Source organism: Patiria miniata, unplaced genomic scaffold, assembly GCF_015706575.1.
Source record: "Patiria miniata isolate m_02_andy unplaced genomic scaffold, ASM1570657v1 HiC_scaffold_14, whole genome shotgun sequence".
Classification (NCBI taxonomy): domain Eukaryota; kingdom Metazoa; phylum Echinodermata; class Asteroidea; order Valvatida; family Asterinidae; genus Patiria; species Patiria miniata.
The window spans coordinates 6127929-6146793 of NW_024037052.1; the positions used below are offsets into that span (position 1 = coordinate 6127929).

An 18865-nucleotide genomic window follows, 5' to 3' on the forward strand; every position below is an offset into this window, starting at 1 on the left:
GGACTTTGTTTCAATAACAAATGGCATTATGTAAACAACATGGTGTATTTAGGGAAAGAAGTGCAAACATTCTGGTGTCGCAGCGTTGGTGGAGTGTTGGCTGATTTTGACTTCCTCTACTTTTGTGTTAGAAGTCAAAAGAGCAAAATCTTTGTGACCCGTAATTTCACACTATTTCCCTCAAACCATTATCTACTATTGTATTGTATATTAATATTGGGGGTGGGGGGGGGGGGATAAATTGATGAATTTATATGTGACCCTCCAGCACTTGGACCAATTTTTGAAAACTGGGATTTTAGGCTCATTGGAAAGGAAATAAGCTTTGTATAGAATATGGAAATCCGACAGAGGTATTTTCATTTCCCAATTTTCAGGCTTCGGAAAGTTAAAAACATCGGAGAATTTGCTGGTAAAGTTTCCCAAATGAACTCCGCATTAAATTTACAAATTAAATTCATTGAAAATGAAATATTTCCATTATCCTTGCTTCTAAACAATAATCTGAAATTCGATAAATTTGCCTGTACAGTGCATCATAGGCGGTATCTCAAAATACTGCCTTGTGGCTTCCAACTGGTTTTGCCTGAGATGGTCACATATGTAGAAATATTTATTCATACAATTAAAAGACATGACATCTGTGTGACATGAGTAGTTGAATTGCCCTGATCATAATACAAAGCTGCATGTTAGCCTTATTCTTAGATATTCATTAACAGTATTCCGGTTTATTGGAATTTTCACTAAAATGCCTTAAAAGGTTGATTAACGTGACAACATTGTGCCAAGAATGCAAAAATGCATATCAACATATACATTATGATTGCATGTTTGCAAAAGGATGCCAAGTATGCTTCCATGCAGTGTTTTCGTATCGATAATTATTTTGCAATATAATGTATATATATAGATAATGTTTGGCAATATGAAAGTATTATTGTATTCTCTAGGATAGTGTAATACACGTACACTGTAGAATTTAGGGGCTTGTACTGTATGTCACCACCTCTACAGATTATGTCTCTTGATTGGTCAAGAGCCTGTCACATGGTGATTTTTCTACTCTTATCATTACCACTAGAAAAAAAAGCCTATACTAAGCCAGAAAAAGGAGTATTTCATAGCAATCAAAGTAAAATGTTAATAGCAATTAGTGTATGAAAGTACATTCATTTACAATTCAAGTGTGTAAACACTGTAAAATATTTAAATTATTGCTGACTTTTGTTGTTTTAATGTTTTTGTGTTTGGTTGTTGTGTATGTTTTTGTTGTTGTTGTTGTTGTTTCTGAGTGATTTTTTTTTTTTGGGGGGGGGGGGGGCTTTCATAGGGTCACATTGTCAGTTGCTTTACTTCATTAACTCTAACCCCCTTGAGTGATTTTACTGGGAACCTTGCCCACTTTTGCAAAATCCAACACCATATGGTAAACTCAACACCCAAACTGTTGGACTCTGATTATGGCGTTATGCCTGACCCGGTAAAGCATAATCAGTTTACTAGTGCAGTACTCACTCCCAACAGATTCCAACAAAAAAAAACATGCAGTTGGATTTTAAGTTATACCTATTGATCTTTCTATATTTATTGAATGCAAATGCCCGATGAGCAATTTGACACAAATGTTGGCACAGATTAAACGTCCAGGATATGTGTGTGTATAGTTGTTGGATAAACTGCTTGCTTTGTCTTAATGATACAACAAGGGTAGGCAAGACATTAATGCTTGATCCCTGAGCCTACAAAACTGTATTTAATTGATTCAGAATGGCTATTCACTGGAAGTCTTTTCATGCACCTGGTCTACACAATGGGCCGGATTTAGCCCATTCATTGGTGTTATGGGGTAATCCTATACGATAGCACTGCCCGGCTGACAAGTGATAGTCAGTCAGTCAGTGAATCGGTCAATCCGTGAAATATCTGCAAAGAGGACGCAAGGCTGACCCAATGGGACCTGCAGTTGCGTTACTCAGTGTATGTATCAAGAGTGGAAACAGCATTGGTACGTTTGCTGTAGAGAATCAAGATGCATGTAAAATGTTTTTTTTTTCCTCCCTTCAATAACGTTGGGGATATACAACAGGTTGGAATTGATGTCGCTGTGTTTCATTTCGTTAAGTTTTGACTGATCTGTTTCTGTGTTTCTTCGTTTTTCATTTCGACACAAACATTTTGTCTTATATAGTTTGTACGTGCATTTTTAAAAATATTTTTTGCTTTCATATGGGCTTATTTACATATCTCGTATATTCTTTAACCAGTCATTACTTTTTGTGTCGGAGAATAGTTTATTGCGATTATTTCCCTTTTTGGAGGTGCTTAGTGTAACAATGCTTGGGCTAGCTTTCCCTTCTGACTAGGGCTAATGTTTTTAAGAATAACTTTCAAAACTGAAAGGTTTTTTTCAGTTGTGAATTCAGATGGTGGATTTATAAGAAATAATTGTTGAATTGTACATATTGTAAAAAACCATAAAGTGAACTGGAAATGAATTGAAAAAGATTTCTGTTATGTTTTGTTACTGTTGTGTGAAAAAAATCGAAAGGATTGGGATATTAAAATGATGGCAATCATGGGCGTCGCAAGGATGGGGCAAGGGGGCGCTTCACCCCCCCCCCCCCCCCCCCCATCGTAAAAGTACCCAAAAAAAATATGAGGGTGAAAAAAGAGGTGTGAAGTCACATTTTCTTTTAATGTAATACACATTTAACAAAATGGTCGCTTGCAGGCTAGAGGTGTCAATGGGGGTGGGATGGGTAAATGTCCCCCGCCCACCCTCGGGAAAAAAAAGATAAAGTGAGAATATGCTAGAGAAAGTACAAGGATTTTCGGGGAAAATGTGCTTTGGCCCCCCCCCCCAAGAAAAGTTTCATGTTTATTGTCGCTGAGAATCATTGTCTGATGGAAGAAAAAAAAGGAAGAGAGTAAGAAAGATTAACTAATTTAACTCGAGCAATATTAAAACGGTGACCGAGTTGAGCTCGGACATCCAAAATTGTAAGTATAATGTTTTCCCTCAACAAAATATGCACAAATGAATGCTATTACAAGGAAGAGTAAAACCTCAGCTCTCATAGTGCAAGCGAGCTATTGAAATTGACGGTCAGGTCGGGTTGGTATATTTCATGCGAAGGGCTCATTGGGCAAAATTCATTTGTCATAACAGTTGCTTTGAAATTGACTGGATGTGGATATCATCAACTTGTCTAAATTCATCTGCGCGAAATTATAAATTAAAATATTTCATGGGAAGGGCTTATTTGTTCAACCCCCACCCCCCCGGCCCCGCCCCTTCAACCATGGTAACATGAAATTGTTTGAGATAGCGCCCTCTATGGGCAAAGAGTGAAAACACAACAGTGCACCGGTCGGTTTCGTCACTGAAGTTTGGCCAATCTACAAAGTTTGTTTACTGGCGAAATCAGAGATTGCCAAATTAACATTGATTATAATCGTACTTGTTTGGTAACGTGCGTAGGTAAGTATGATGCTTTGTAAAAACTAAATAACCGGCGACGCGGGTAGACGTACGTATCGTCACTCGGACCCCCTAAAACTAGAACTACACGGTCCTTTTTCTACGCATTTACCTTCAATTTGTGTGTGACAACGGAAACAGGTCAACTCGTACGCGAACCAACTCGTACGCGAGTCAACTCGTACGCGGATTGGTCAACTCGTATGCGAGACAACTCGTACGCGAACCAACTCGTACGCGTGCCAACTCGTACGCGAGCCAACTCGTACGCGAGCCAACTCGTACGCGAACCAACTCGTACGCGGGCCGTTTTAGGAGTGGTTTCGAGGATTGGGTTGGCATGGTTGGGAAGAATTTGGGAATAGTGTGACGGGTAGTCCGTAGTTCAATGTGTGACCGTTGTGTGTGATTGGGAGTGAACCCGTGAATGATGATAATAAAGTAACTGATTTTTGTAGTTAGACGAGTGTTGTTTTGTTTTGTGCATACCTGTAGCCTTGTCACGTCAAATTTAATTCCATATATTAATGCAACGATGTACCAGTTGCATTTTTCGTGTTTTTTTAATCAATGTACCTGTCAGTCAATTAATTGTCACCATTGTCAAACTGACCCAATTGCAACGCTCTGGACTACCATGGATCTGTTCTCGCGGTTCGGTGTCCTAAAAGAACCGGCGGGTTTAGAAGATCAAAAGAGATCGATCAGACTTGTCAACTGCCTGTCACTCAACTTTCACTGTGGTTCACAACCATTGATCAATTAGATCAATTAAAAAGCAGACACGCGGGGACATCCGTAGGCCTAGCAATTTCTATTTACAACTGAAATGCTTGGTATAACCATGGAGGTATAACACATAACACATCAGGGTTCGAAATTAGCGGTATAGCCCGCTAACCAAATGCTTGTCAAAACAGCGGCGGCCGGGGCTAGACAAACTATTCCTTAACCAGGCCGGCGTGCGAGTGAAAAATTATTGGGATACGGCAAAGATCAACGAACAGAAAAAAAAAAATCATAAAATTCAAAAAGGAAACCCCTTTAATTTGTGTCTAATTATCAACTGTTTTAAAGGATTAAATTATCTGATCTGTTAATCAAAAACACCAACAAAAGTCCCTCAGAATTGCGCTTGAAAATACGCCATTTTGTATCTGATATAAGAAAAAAATGCGGGCTAGTAGAAATGCCCGTGGGCCAGTAGCCCGGCTGGCTAGTGAACAAAAGAAGTTGTGGTCGAACCCTGCACATTCCGCCCCAATGTAATTGTTCTCTCCTTTTTTTATTATTGTTCTTCCCCAGCCTTCCTTGCCCTCTCCATTTTCGTTTCCTCTCCTTTTTAATTCTATCCTTTGAGCCATTTAAAATCTGTTTGCAGCATAACACAGGGCCACCACGCATTTGCAGTGATAATAAATAAAATTCAAATTTTTAAAAATAAATAAAATTCACCTCCCCATTGTTTTATTTTACAAAATATAATTTGGAGACATAATAATTAGGACTAAAAAACTATCTGACCCAAGCAAAAAACTGGCGGACACTGTTCGTACAACTGTATAAGCATGCGCGATGCTATATACCTTTTTTTATAGTAACTCCTTTTTATACAATAGACCTCGCGAATATCGGTGTTTTCTTGTCATTTTACTTGTCTAACCAACCAGCAACGGTACCGCGGCATACACAGGTTACAGCGATTCAATCATGCATTCTTTAAAACAGTGCGCGGTGCGGCGGGAACCAATCATACTGGTTATCGCGAAGACAACTTCCCAATCAATCAAGCGAACTTGTTAAAAAAAAAAAAACACAGAAATCTTCTCTAAAAAATCGCGAATGTAAGTAGCACTGGCGGATTCAAAAATCAACTACATTTAATTTGAAAATCTCAACCTTTCAGAAAAGGTAAAATTATGCCGACCTACCGACCGAACCTAATTTCATCTGTCCATGTGAGCTAAACCAATCGTCTAAACTCACGCGTACGAGTTGGTCCGTGTACGAGTTGGTCCGCGTACGAGTCGGTCCGCGTACGAGTCGGTCCGCGTACGAGTCGGTTCGCGTACGAATTGTCCCGCGTACGAGTTGGTCGCGTACGAGTTGGTTCGCGTACGAGTTGACCTGTATTCGTGACAACGACGCGCGCGCGTAAGCAAGCGTTACCTGCGCAGATAATGGAGGGTCGAGGATACATGTATCGTCGTGTTCCCACTTTTTAAGTTATTGCCAACTTAAGCTTTACTGCAGTAGTGCGACAGTTCCGGATCACTTGATTAAATAAATAAAAATTAATTCAAGTGTAACCAAACTTTCTTTTCCGAGATTTTTTCCACCAATTTGAAGGTCTATCATTTTGCAGTTGTCGGGGAAAAGAAATTTTGGATATCCCTTAAACATTACCCAAGATCCTGTTTGGCGAAATAGGCATATCCACGTGTTTTGTAACTGTCCTGTGAAAGGAAGCACTTAAACTAAGGTAAAGATCTGGTTTTCTGTGGAACGTAGTCAACATTTATCGTTTTTTTCTTCACTATATTTTCTGGTAAGGACATAATCTCAAGTATCACTGAGAAATAACGGTTTGGGCATTTGTATTAACTGAATTGCCATATTCGCCGAAAGATTTTTTATCCCCACGTGAGACAGTTGCAGATCACCCATGCACACGATGCAGTTTTGTGAGTAGATTACATGACGAAGCGCAGCGTGCGTGATCTGGAACTGTGGAAAGTGATCCACAACTGCCGGGTTCAGTCCTGTACAAAAGACATGATTTATGTCCCTTTATGTTGAGTCTGTGTGAACATAGGACCCTATTTGGTTTTAACTTGAAAGGGAGGAATTTTACTATGAAACGACGTCGCTCGGACACAGAAACTCCGAACATGAGCTGGTGAACAGCGGTTTGTATAAAAATGATCCGGAACTGTCTCACTGATAGTACTAGTAGTCAAGATCAACAATGTTCAAACAATTAACACTGCCACTGGCAATAAAATTCATAAACGATTTGTTTTACTAATGTTTAAGAAAGTTCAGATGGAAAGAATGTTATATCCTGACACTACTTAAGAAAGGGGATAACCACAATATTTTTTAGCTTACTGTGTGTGTCAGGTAGTTATCTTTTATATCATCACTGCGAGGAATGGATTGAAAAACATCGTTTTCAAAAATAAGCACAGCCTAGGCCCTACTGGGAAAATTGTCAAGTGTCTGATTCCCTGTAGACTTTGTACACAACCACTGCAGTTAGTGTGGCGTCAGAATATCACATTCTTTTCCAGAGTTGTAATGACTCAAGTCAATGACTCGACTCGAGTCCGACTCGAGTCACATTTTTTGGCGACTCGACTCGACTCGAGTCCCGACGGGTAAATGACTCGACTCGACTCGAGTCACTGCGAGCAAATGACTCGACTCGTCTCGAGTCCCTCATCAGAATGACTCGACTCGACTCGAGGAAGGCTAATAAGACTCGAGTCCCAAAATAAAAGCAAAACTTACTTGCGAAAAATATTTGCAATGACTTACGCTGCGCTGTTCGCGTTACCAGTTTTTGTTCACGTCACGTTAATGTTCGCGAATAATGTATGTTTATATACAGCGGCAGTCTGTTTCCTTCCTCCATAATGAAACAACAAACATACACCGTGTCGCGGACTCCCACCTTGTGGTTCTATAGCATGTAATGCTAAACCCGGAACCAGACTTAAAACGCATTTCTCAATCCGTGGTTTCATCATTGGTTTCGGGCGATTTTGAAGTTCTTGGTGGAACGCTGGCTAAATTCATGTCCCGATTTCACACAAAAAAATGGATACGGACGGGCCCACCTTTAAATAATCAGAAAAGCTTTGTATAATGCAATTAGGTTTTAACGTTGTCAGCGATCAGCGAACAACAAAATCTAGACCCGAAGCCAAACCAGTTATAAGACCGAAGTTTCACATCTTCTTTTCTGTGACGTGAGCTAGCAATGGAAACTGTTGGTTGGGTACCATACAGCATACTTTATGTCTTTGGATTTCCGTAATAGACTGGTGCCTTGTTTTCTTTCTCTCTTGTGTTTGTTGCTTTTTATTGTAATTTAGTGTTCAAATATTTGTGACTCGAATTGACTCGAGCTAAATACTTGACTCGACTCGACTCGACTCGACCACACTCTGTGACTCGACTCGACTCGACTCGACCTTGTTGACCTAATGACTCGACTCGACTCGAGTCACTTCTTGAAAATGACTCGACTCGACTCGAGTCACAAAAATCAGTGACTCGTTACAACTCTGTTCTTTTCTTTGAAACTTTAAAGTTCAACAAATATGTATAAGACTGGGGATAGCTGAAATTGTGGGGTTCTATTTTCATTCAAATGTGTGATTTGTCACTTTTGTCTTAATAAAAGGTATATATTGGTTTTCTCTTGAAACAGTGCAGCTGAGTTGTTTGATGTTACGCAGCGTATTCAACCACAATGAGTAGCGATACGTCATCAGTGTCGGAGCATCAGGGCCGCATCACAGAGGCACAGCTCCGAAGTCGCAACTTCCAGCCCCGCGTCTCCACCCCGGACACCGACATCACCGAGCACCCCCAACAGCCAGACATCACCCTCTTCTGCGACAAATGCGGCTCCTTCATCCTATTGCGTCTACTGCAGGAGCACCGCAAGTACCATGGTGCCCTGGCCACACTGGAGTACAAGGAATCACAGCGACAGCGGCCGGAGAGCGCCGAGGCCCTTCTGAAACGCCGTCAGGCAGTCCTGGCTAAAATGACCCGGCGAGCAACCCAAGAGAACAAACCGCTGTCCATGTCGACATTGCAAAAGATCAACGATGCGTATGAGCTACTGAAGTCATACCTGGAAGACACTTACGAGGATCTTATTCAGACGCGGGAGATGGTTTACCCAGAATGCCAGGGACTGGCTCTGACGTGCAGCGCAAAATGTGCCCGAGCCATGGGCATCTGTTCCCATGACAACCAACGCTGGAAGCGCAGTATGGAGGACACTCGCGTCTTTCAAGACTACTTTGGCAATGACGAGAACAAGTGCTTCTTTGCCATCTATGATGGCCACAGTGGGCGATTCGCTGCCGACATCACCGCCAATGACCTTCACCACTTTCTCTTGAACGAGATGACCAAGTTTGACCCCACGACCTCCTGCACCTGCACCCTGAACATGGCCGAGCACAACGATCTCATCGGTTACAAACTGGACCGGCCAAAACCAGTCGTCCGCAAAGACAGCATCCGGCACATTCTCCACGAGGAGAGCCATAACATCATCCAGCAGATCATGCACACGTGCAAGGAGAACGTGTCCAAGCTGGAAGTCAAAACCAACAACCAGCCATCCAAGAAAGAAACCAAGTCAAAAATCCCCAACAAACGCGAGAACGATCCCTTTGCAGAAAAGATGGAGTTTGCGCTCCGGAATGCGTATCAGCTGGTTGATTACATCTTGTCGTATGGAATTGATGAACAGTCGCGCGTGCGCTGGAGCGGTTGCTCAGCATTGACCTGTGTCATCCATAGCACAGGAGACATGGAGGAGGACGGGAATCAGGAGGAGGATGAGAATGAGATGGAGAACGGTAAAGAGAAACAGACGGAAACAGATGAGGAGACACAGGTCAAAGAACTGGGTGTGTTGTATGTGGCAAATGCAGGTAAGGAAGTGATCCTTAAGTTTCTAACTTTTCAATAGGTTTGTGAAGTTTCCAAATCTTATGCTGCTGGTGATGCTTGCAAGACTTTTAAGATATGAAACAATACAGAGTGGATCCAAAACAAACAAACAAACCAAGATATTATTGCTAATTGGAACAGAAGTAGGGCACATGTGAATCAAAGGAAGATATCCTCTGTTAGGGTTGAATCTCCTCTTTAAAATGACACCGTGGTCATGTCCTAACATTCACGATTGACTGAGCAGTGACCAATTTTATGAAAGGGTCTATTGAGAATTGCGCCACTTTTCATGGTGAAATCCCCCCCCACAGTAGTGTGGTTGGGGTCTACGAGCGAATACTTGCCTGTAGAGCGAATACTACATATGCATTGTTCCCTATGCCGGCAGGCAATTCGCTAAGAGTTTTACATACAATAGCGCCCTCACGTGTCCTACCCACAACGCCCTGTGACATGCGCACTACGTTAGCGTCCTCTTTTTCTCAAGCGTTACTTGCGTAAGCACTCAAGGAATCGAGTATAGTGGGGAAGGAGGGAGGGGTGCTCTACAGGTAAGTATTCGCTCGTAGACCCCAACCACACTACTGTGGGGGGGGGAGTCTTCATCACTCTACTTACCTGTAGAGCGAATACTACATATGCATAGACTCGCACCGAGTAAGGCGGTGGGTATACGCAAATTACCGTATGTCTACAGGGGTGTAGGACATGAGGCGTGTCCAAAGGCAAACAACACCCAACCAAAACCTACACCCCAGACGCTCTAGGTTTCACCTCGTCAGGGGAACCCAAAGAGCTCGTGCGCAAGAAGTCAGGGGGGTGTAACCATTATGGGAATGAACACATGATAGGTACACCTAAGTAAACTTAATGCCCATACAAATATATATATGTATATTGATATGCTCACCCGTTAGTGCTTCCGTGAGGCTCGACTGGCCGCTAGCAGCACTTCTCTTCCAGCCTTGCCATCTGCCTGGAGGACATCCTTCAGGTAGCATTCGGAGAACGTGTTAGGGTTCTTCCAGCAGGCTGCCTTGACGATGTCACCTAGGGGGACACCCTTAAAAAAGGCCCACGAGGTGGACACTCCCCTGACCTCATGCGCTCGAATGGGTCCCTGGGTCGCTGGCCAGCCGCCCGGTACAGACCGGATAGCTGTCACGATCCAGCGAGTGATTGTATCACGGGACGCCGGCCCATGGGGCGGGGTCGTCGTGATGAACAATTTTTCGTGTCCCGTACGAAGTGACTTCGTACGGTTGACATACCACTTAAGTGCTCGAACTGGGCACCAAAGTTTGTCGTTTGCCTCGTTCGAAAAAGACTTGATGTCCGGGACAAAGATGTCCGGGGGCATAAAGGTCTCCGACTGGTTCTTTGCGAGAAAACCGGCCGTAGGGATCAGGCGGACACCCCCCGGTTCCCACCGGATGTGTCCCGTCTGTATCGATAACGAGTGTAGTTCGCTACGTCGTCGGGACGTAGCAACAGCCAATAGAAAAGCTACTTTGATGGAGAGCTGTAACAAAGTTGAGCAATTCATTGGTTCAAAGGGAGCCTTCGCCAGTGTAGATAATACACCGAAGAGGTCCCAAGATGGGATTAATGTGCGTACTGGGGGACGAGTATTAAACATCCCCTTGATCAGTTGGCTAATTGCAGGGTTGCCGGAAACGGAGGAACCGTCCGAAAATCCCTGATGGATCGCGGCAACGGCCGATCGATAATTTTTGACCATGGCCGTCGTGAGCCCACTGTTAAAAAGGTATAGGAGGAAATCCCCCACTTCCCCTACAGAAGTATTGGGGGGATGAATGGATTGCCGTCTACACCATTTAAAGAAATGGCGTAGTCGGCTATCGTACACCTTTCTGGTTGAGGCTCTACGGGACTGGGCTGCAATTGTTGCAGCTCGTCGCGAAAGGCCTGCTGAGCAGAGGGATCGCGTGACAATACCCAGCACGTCAGGTGAAGATCCCCCGGAGCCTGGTGATTGATTCCCGAGCTGGGCTGATAAAGGAGATCGGCCCTCCTTGGTAGAATTACCGGGCGGTGAACCAAGAGTCGGACGAGCCGGGGAAACCACGGCTGGCGGGGCCAGAACGGGGCTATGAGGAGAATTCGGCAATCCTCCTGCTCGATCTTGGTCAGCACTCGAGAAACGAGGGAGATGGGTGGGAAGGCATAGGCCAGTAGGCCGTCCCACCGCACCGACAGTGCATCGGTCTGCCACGCGTTGGGATCTGGGCCCCTCGCGCAGTAGATCGGTAGCTGATTGTTCATTCGCGACGCGAATAGGTCCACATGCGGCCGGTCGATTAGTCTGAAGATCGACTGAGCCACCTGTGGGAGCAGTGACCACTCTGTCGGGGCGATCCAGCCTCTGGAGAGAGCGTCGGCTGTGACGTTCTCTTCCCCCGGGATGTGGACTGCCGACAGGGCTATCCCGTGATGTATGCACCAGAGGGTGAGATCCCACGTTAGTGCACACAGATGGCCTGACCGAGTGCCACCCTGGTGATTGATGTATGCCACCACTGTGGCGTTGTCGCATCGTACCAGGACTGCTTGCCCTCTGACGTCCGACTGGAAATGTTTTAGTGCGTTGGTGACTGCCAGCATTTCCAGGACGTTGATGTGGGATGACTGATGTGCGGGGCCCCATACGCCCGCGACCTGTCGCGGGTGGAGGGTAGCCCCCCAGCCGTACCCTGACGCGTCGGTTGTGATAAGTACCGACGGGCGGGGCGGGCGGAAAACGCGGCCCTGCGTTATGTTGGCCTCGACTAGCCACCAACGAAGGTGGGGGACTAGCCAAGACGTAGTGGGCACCGGATGGTTGATCGGGTGCCAGCGGGGTCTGTAGAAAGACAGCAGGTGAAGTTGAATTGGCCTCATCCTCAGCCTGCAAAAATCCACCAAGTCCACCAGACTGGCCATAAGGCCCAACAGCCTGAGCCAGGCTCGGGCCGGAGCCACTACCGTCGGGAGGAAGAGGGACACGCACTGCCGAAGGTTCAGCAGGCGGTCCTCCGATGGCCGGGCCAGTCCCCTGCGAAGATCGAGGGATGCACCTAGAAAGGTGGGAACCTGAGAGGGGACTGGATGGGATTTCTTGGTGTTGATGAGAAATCCCAGGTCGGAAGCAAGTTGCCACGTTAGTTGGAGCGCCGCTTCCGTCTCCCCTCGAGAACGGCCCACTACTAGCCAATCGTCGAGGTACATGAATATCATGACCCCTCGACGCCGCAGTGCCGCCCCGATCGTCTTCACGATCCGGGTGAACACCCGCGGAGAAGTGGATAGCCCGAACGGGAGCACCACAAATTCGTACAGTGTATTTTTGTATTGGAAAAGTAGGAATTTGCGATGTTCCGGCCTGATCGGTACGTGAAAGTACGCGTCTTTCAAGTCTATACTGGCCGCCCACGCTGGTGTCATGATCGATGCAAGAATGGTCCGTAACGTTTCCATGCGGAAACGTTTCGGACGTATGAACTTGTTGAGGGGTTTTAAGTTCAGTATTGGACGCCACACGCCGGTCTCCTTCTTGGGGGCCAAGAAGAAGGTTGACATGAAACCTGCCCGGGTCCCCCCTTGGGGGACAACACGAACTGCTCTCTTCAGAAGGAGGGCGTCGATCTCCTCCTCGAGGGAGCGGCGTTTTGCTGTGTCGGGCGGTACGGGCGTTGTCCGAATTAGCATGTCCGACGGGGGGGTCCTCGTAAACTCGAGCGCGTAACCGCTGCTGATTGTTTCGAGGACCCACCGGTCGGAAGTCACCTGCACCCAGGACCCCACGAACTCCTGAAGGCGGCCTCCCACGGGTCCAGCGGTGGGAGGCCGCCCGGAGACGCATAAGTCACTTGCGCCACGCCCCGGTGTACCGGGGAGTGGGCGCACGGAAACCGCGTCCCGACTGGGGACGCTGTTGTCCGGTATGTGGTTGTGAATAGCGCGGGCCGACCGCCTTATCGGCGCGCCCACGAAATCCACCACGGGCCGCTCTGACCGGGGGGCGGCGCCGGGGAATGACAAAAGATGGCTGTTTCTTCTTGTCCGCGGTTTTCGGCTCGGCCGGTTTCTTGAGATTTATTTTCTCCGTGGCCTTGAGGCGCTTTGCTTCGGCCTCCATGGCCTCCTGGAAATTACCAGAAAATAAGTCCGGGCCTGAGAGCGGGAGATCGTCGAGACGCTTTCGTGCTCCTGGTGAAGGGAGGAAAAGCGCATCTAGCACATTGGCGCGGCGTGACGATGTTGCTAAGGTCGACACTCTAGCAAACTGGTCGAGAGTGGAGCACAGGCCGCGATCGAGGCAATGGAGAGCAGCCACCATCATGTCGGCTGGTATCACCGAATCTTCTTCATATCCCAGTGCCAGGTACTCTGACAGGAGAAGAAGAAAGGACGTCGCACGCATACCCATGCGTGCCGCCGAGTCCATTCTGCGGGTGACATCTTCCAGCTTTCCACGGGTCTTGTCTGTAAAAGGAACCTTGGATGAAGCTGTCCCTCGGTCAGCGGCGAGCTTGTCAATGGCCGAGTCCGGCAGGACTGGAGTTGAGAAATATTTCTCAAAATCTCCTGGGGGGAAATGATAATATGAGTCTACGCGTTTAGCGTAGGCACTCCAAGTCTTTGCGTGCATTATACCGTCGATGTGGTCAACGCACACGCGGTCCAAGGGCATTGTGGGAAAAGCCCGGACCGGTTCTGCCGTCGGTCCCGATCGCTTCTTGAACGACTGACGCTCAGGAGGAGGAGGAGGTTCGGTACCAGCAGGAAGATTCAGAACTCTGATCATATCCCGTTGGACCAAGCGGAGTTCGGTCTCAGCCACCGATAGGCGTTGCATGGTGCGGGTCAGTTCGCTCTCGTCCGCCGAATTGTCAGAGTCCGGGGGGCGAGTTGCCATCGGGGAATGGGAACCAGGCCCCGGGGGCGAAGCAGCGCCGTCACGGCGTCCCGGTATCGAGCCCCGCTCAGAGTCCAGTGACGCCGATGGGTGTAAACTAATACCGGGCGGGGACGCCGGTGCACGGCCCTCCGTGCACGGCATTGTCCGCTGGTCTGTAGTCACCCCACCACGGCCGTGATGACCGGCGTGTGGGGGCTGTAATTCTGGAGGGGACTCCGGCGCACAGCTAACTGTGTGCGGTATGTCCCTTTGGCCCGGAGTCGGCCAACTGTGACCGTAATCTCCCTGGCGGCCCGACAATGAGGCCGCGAGGGAGTGAAAGGCCTCCAAAAAATCATCGCGTGAGATCGGGTCGCCACCCTTGTGGCGTTTCCCACGGTGCGATCGGCCGGATGACTCGCTGGAACTCGTCGAAGAACGGCGGGAACGGCGGCTCTTTTTTGATTTTTCTTCTTTGAGGAGCGACTCCGAGTAGTTGCCGAGGATTGCGGGGACACGGGGATGCCCGAACAACGAATAAAATCCGATGTGGAGGCAGGGCCCTCCGAGCGTAGTGTTAAATCTCTGGGGGAATCCCTGGGATTCGGTTCTACGCTATCAATAGCCCGGGCGGCCGACAGCGCCCCCACGCCGGTAACATAGGCGGGTGCTGTACGGTCAATCAACCGGCCATATAACAGCCCATCCCCAGGCATCGTGGTAATCACGGGGCTGGGTGGGCCTGGGTGCACTGAGCCATGGAGGAGTACTTCCTCCGGCTGCGTGTGCCCCGTAGACGGGCCAGGGACAGGCACGGTGCGCCCCGTAGCGGGGCCACCTTTTGCCGTACGTCCCTTTTTGGGTATTGCCCCGGCGTTAGACAATTTCTTTGTCTTGCCGGTGCGTTTCCCCTTCAGTTGGGCGGACCCGCGAACATTGACCGAAGACGGTGGGGTTGTACGGCCCCCCGCTTGGTCAACGGGTCCGTCAGCTCCGACAGCCGGCAGTGGCTGAAGGGGCCGACTAGGGGACTGCTGCCGCGGTGACGTACCATCACCGGTGCAGTCCCCCGAGAACTCGGGCTTGTCTGGTGGGATGTACGTCCCTCCATTATCGACACACCCGGTCCTCCCCAACTTCCTATTACTCATTTCTTTCACTTTCACTCAAATCCTTCACTAGAACAACTCTACAATACTTCACTAGAACAACTCTACAATACTTTCTTTTCGAAATAGCTTTCTCTAAGCAAAAGAGGTACCAATAAAATAGCGAAATTCAGGTCGTTGAAATTTCACGTGTACCTCGTCCTGCGGCTAAGAGAAAAAGAGGACGCTAACGTAGTGCGCATGTCACAGGGCGTCGTGGGTAGGACACGTGAGGGCGCTATTGTATGTAAAACTCTTAGCGAATTGCCTGCCGGCATAGGGAACAATGCATATGTAGTATTCGCTCTACAGGTAAGTAGAGTGATGTAGACTCCTCTATTTTCCCCCACCTGCCTTGATTGGCAACCATAGCCTTTCACTCTGTGACAAATGACACCACAAAAACCACAATTGAAAGTGGCGCAATTGTCTAAATAGACCCTTTTATAAATTGGACTCTGCTAAGTCAACCGTGAATGTAATGACATGATCAGGGTGTCATTTTAAAGAGGAGATTCAACCCTAACAGAGGATATCTCCCTTTGATTCACATGTGCCCTACTTCTGTTCCAATTAGCAATAATATCTTGGTTTCATTTTTTTGTATCCACCCTTAGTCCGAGTAACTAGGACTCTACGAATCGCCTTTTTTAACATTTGGACATGGTCGGGCGATAGTCGCCCCACCATGTCCAAATGTTAAAAAAGGCGATTCGTAGAGTCCTAGTTACTCAGACTAATCCACCCTGTTGTTTATAAAAAAAAATAAAAATAAAGAAACCATATGTGCCAATTCAGACTTCCGTAAGTATAATGTGGGGCAGCTCATTAAAGTGCAGCCTTGAAACAGTTTGTGGAAACATTGTAAAATTAACAAACTAATTCCAAATGGGAAGACACTCTGGAGCTGAGATAAGAAGCAGACAAATGTAATTTACAGTGCTTTAACTCAACATTTCAGTCCGTGCATACTGATTATATGTCAAGTTAATACCCCTGATTCTTTCTGAAAACTGCAATTATCTTGTTTTTTTTAAGCAAAAATGTGAACTCGCTACAGGGTTGCCCCCAAAAAAGATGGGCAAGCAGATATCAAATTTCTCATAAAGTACTTATTAAAGGAGATTTTCCCTGTGATTATACACAAGAGTACAAACAACATACTCCATCAACATCAAATGCTGATGTTGGATACTTTTAGAGAAAGTTAACGGTGTCTGCTTGCACAATTCGTTTGGGGGCCACCCTGTATAGACTACATGTATGCCATATTTCAATACTCAAGTGGCACATTAATGAAATTTAAAAGACAGATTTCATTCGAGCTATTAAATGCTTATTTCTGGTTTTGAAATATTTTCTGCCAGTAATTCGCCTTCAATTATTTTTTTTGTATTTGAATTTAAATATTCTTATTCTTGAGTGGAATTACTTTGAATACACACAACTTTTGTTGAAATTATTTTGTCCACTCAAAGAAAGTCATTTAAACAATAAGAATCGGTTGTGATATACCAAACCTTTTTCAAATACAGGAAATTCACATGCTGTGCTGTGCCAGAACGGAAAGGCTGTGCGACTGACTCGCAAACACACTCCACAATCCTCCCACGAGAGAGCTCGTGTCCTCAGAGCAGGGGGTTCCGTCAAGGACGGTGCCCACGGAGGACGAGTCAACGGCGTGCTGGACACGACCAGGGGGTTAGGGAACCACGGCGATCCGTTACTGAAAGCGGCCGTGCTGGCCGAGCCCCACACGCTCAGTGTCACCATCGACAGCCAATCGGAATTCCTCATTCTGGCCTCGCATGGCGTCTGGGAGGTCCTGTCTGAGCAAGAGGCCGTCTCATTGGTCCAGCAGCTCATGCCCGGCCAGGAGGTCTCCCCAAGACAGCAGCTGGCCCCCGACGATCCCCTGAGAGAGCTGTATGGGGTTGGGGGCTTGGATCTGGCACCCTCGCTCGGCATGGACGACCAGAACATGGATGCAGACGATGAAGATCATCTGGACCAAAGCACCAAAACAGACATGGACAATGGTAATGATGTGCCATCTGAGCAACAGAGTACACAAGGAGAAAAGGACAGTCCCCAAATAAACGAAACAAGCAATGTCAAAGAAAGTCCAATTCCAAGCGTGGCACAAATAAAACTGGAAAATGCTTCACCAGCATCAGACAGCGCGTCAAACCGAAAAGACACCCCCAAACTTCTAGAGCACGACCACCTCTTACCCCATCAAACCAGGGAGGCATGCCCAGGCAATGCTCCACATGACAATGGTTACGACAACATCAGCGAGCAGACAGATTTTGATAGCATGATCTCGGCATTGATGGAGAATGACGATGGCAACGAAGCGGACGTGGACACCCTGACAGAGCTGCACACCATCTACGCCCAGTCTCGGCTCCTGGAGGTAGAGCAGGGACGACAGACTAAGCATGAGATGTACCGCAGCCTGGCCCAACAGATGAGCGAGCGACTGGTACAGAGCGCCCTCTTGGGTGGCTCTAAGGACAACATCACGGTCATGGTCATCCTATTGCCTGGATGCAAATATTGACATCAGAATTGGACAGACTTTTCCAGGGCTTAAATGGGACTTGATCTCACAACCTGCTTACTACTTGTACTTACAAAATATTGCGACGATCTGAATAACGGTCAACTTTTGAAAAACAATATGATTGACTTGTCGTTCAAGATAAGACCAGAGTGCAATCAGTGGAAATTTGAACAAAAGTTCGCGGTCTAAAACCAAGTTCTGAATGTAGTTTGTTCTCAATACATTTTTGTTTGGCAGCACTTTTCGATGCCAGTCAGAAACGAATATAATAAAGTATTGAATCCCTTTGTCAGAGCCATTTGAATAGCTCATGCTTTAACTCGAGACTAAAAAAACTTGTAATTGACTTGATAAGACTTAATACATGTATGTGGACTTGATTGCAAAGTCTCTGATTATTCCATGGATGAAGCTTTAACAAAACTCCTAACATCAAATGTATCCTATTTGGCAAAGTTTACAATACTTTGTTGGTATGTTATGTTGAGGGAGTTGTCTGTTTTAGTGTGGCATTTTGAACTTTTTCAATGTAATTGTACAAGCACTGTATACGCAGTACTGAAAGCAAATACATAAGCCTGCTCGGATGGTACTCGCACCCACGACCTCTGCTTATCAGTGCTTGAGTGCATGTACCTTCTTTGGTACTCGTACTGATACTCATGATAAAGTACCCGTACATTATGGGCAATTCCACGGTTACTCACGTTACATTTTTGATGTACTTTTGAGTTTCCTTGGGCTGTAATTACCTTACTGAAAAGGTTTAATAACTGTTATCCCCATGGTAGATAGAGTAGACCTAGACCTACCTAAGCACCAAAGATGACATCCAGAAAAATGTGTTACAAAATTGGTTACTCACGTTACGAAAATGTAACGTGAGTAACCGATTTTGTGCGTCTTGTTTATCATACATAACACATTTTTCTGGATGTCATCTTTGGTGCTTAGGTAGGTCTAGGTCCATGTACATCATTGTTTGTTTCTGGTTTAAAAAACGTTTGCATTCAATGATTGAGTGAATTAAAACGAATACATGTATATATTCCGTTGAA

The 18865-nt window shown here is 46.5% G+C and overlaps 1 protein-coding gene across 2 annotated transcripts; it reads left to right on the forward strand.

Moving 5' to 3' along the window:
* The first annotated feature begins 3362 nt into the window (after nt 1-3362).
* LOC119721970 (protein phosphatase 2C-like domain-containing protein 1) lies at nt 3363-18013 on the forward strand. 2 transcript variants are annotated; one of them, XM_038191939.1, is made up of 3 exons: nt 3363-3484; nt 7923-9168; nt 16774-18013. In XM_038191939.1, exons 2-3 carry the CDS (start codon nt 7965-7967, stop codon nt 17802-17804), a joined length of 2235 nt encoding a protein of 744 aa, XP_038047867.1. In that variant the 5' UTR covers nt 3363-3484; nt 7923-7964; the 3' UTR covers nt 17805-18013. The 2 variants fall into 2 exon arrangements, with proteins under 2 accessions (XP_038047867.1, XP_038047868.1); XM_038191940.1 differs by having other exon boundaries at nt 7928-9168.
* Nucleotides 18014-18865: the final 852 nt, after the last annotated feature.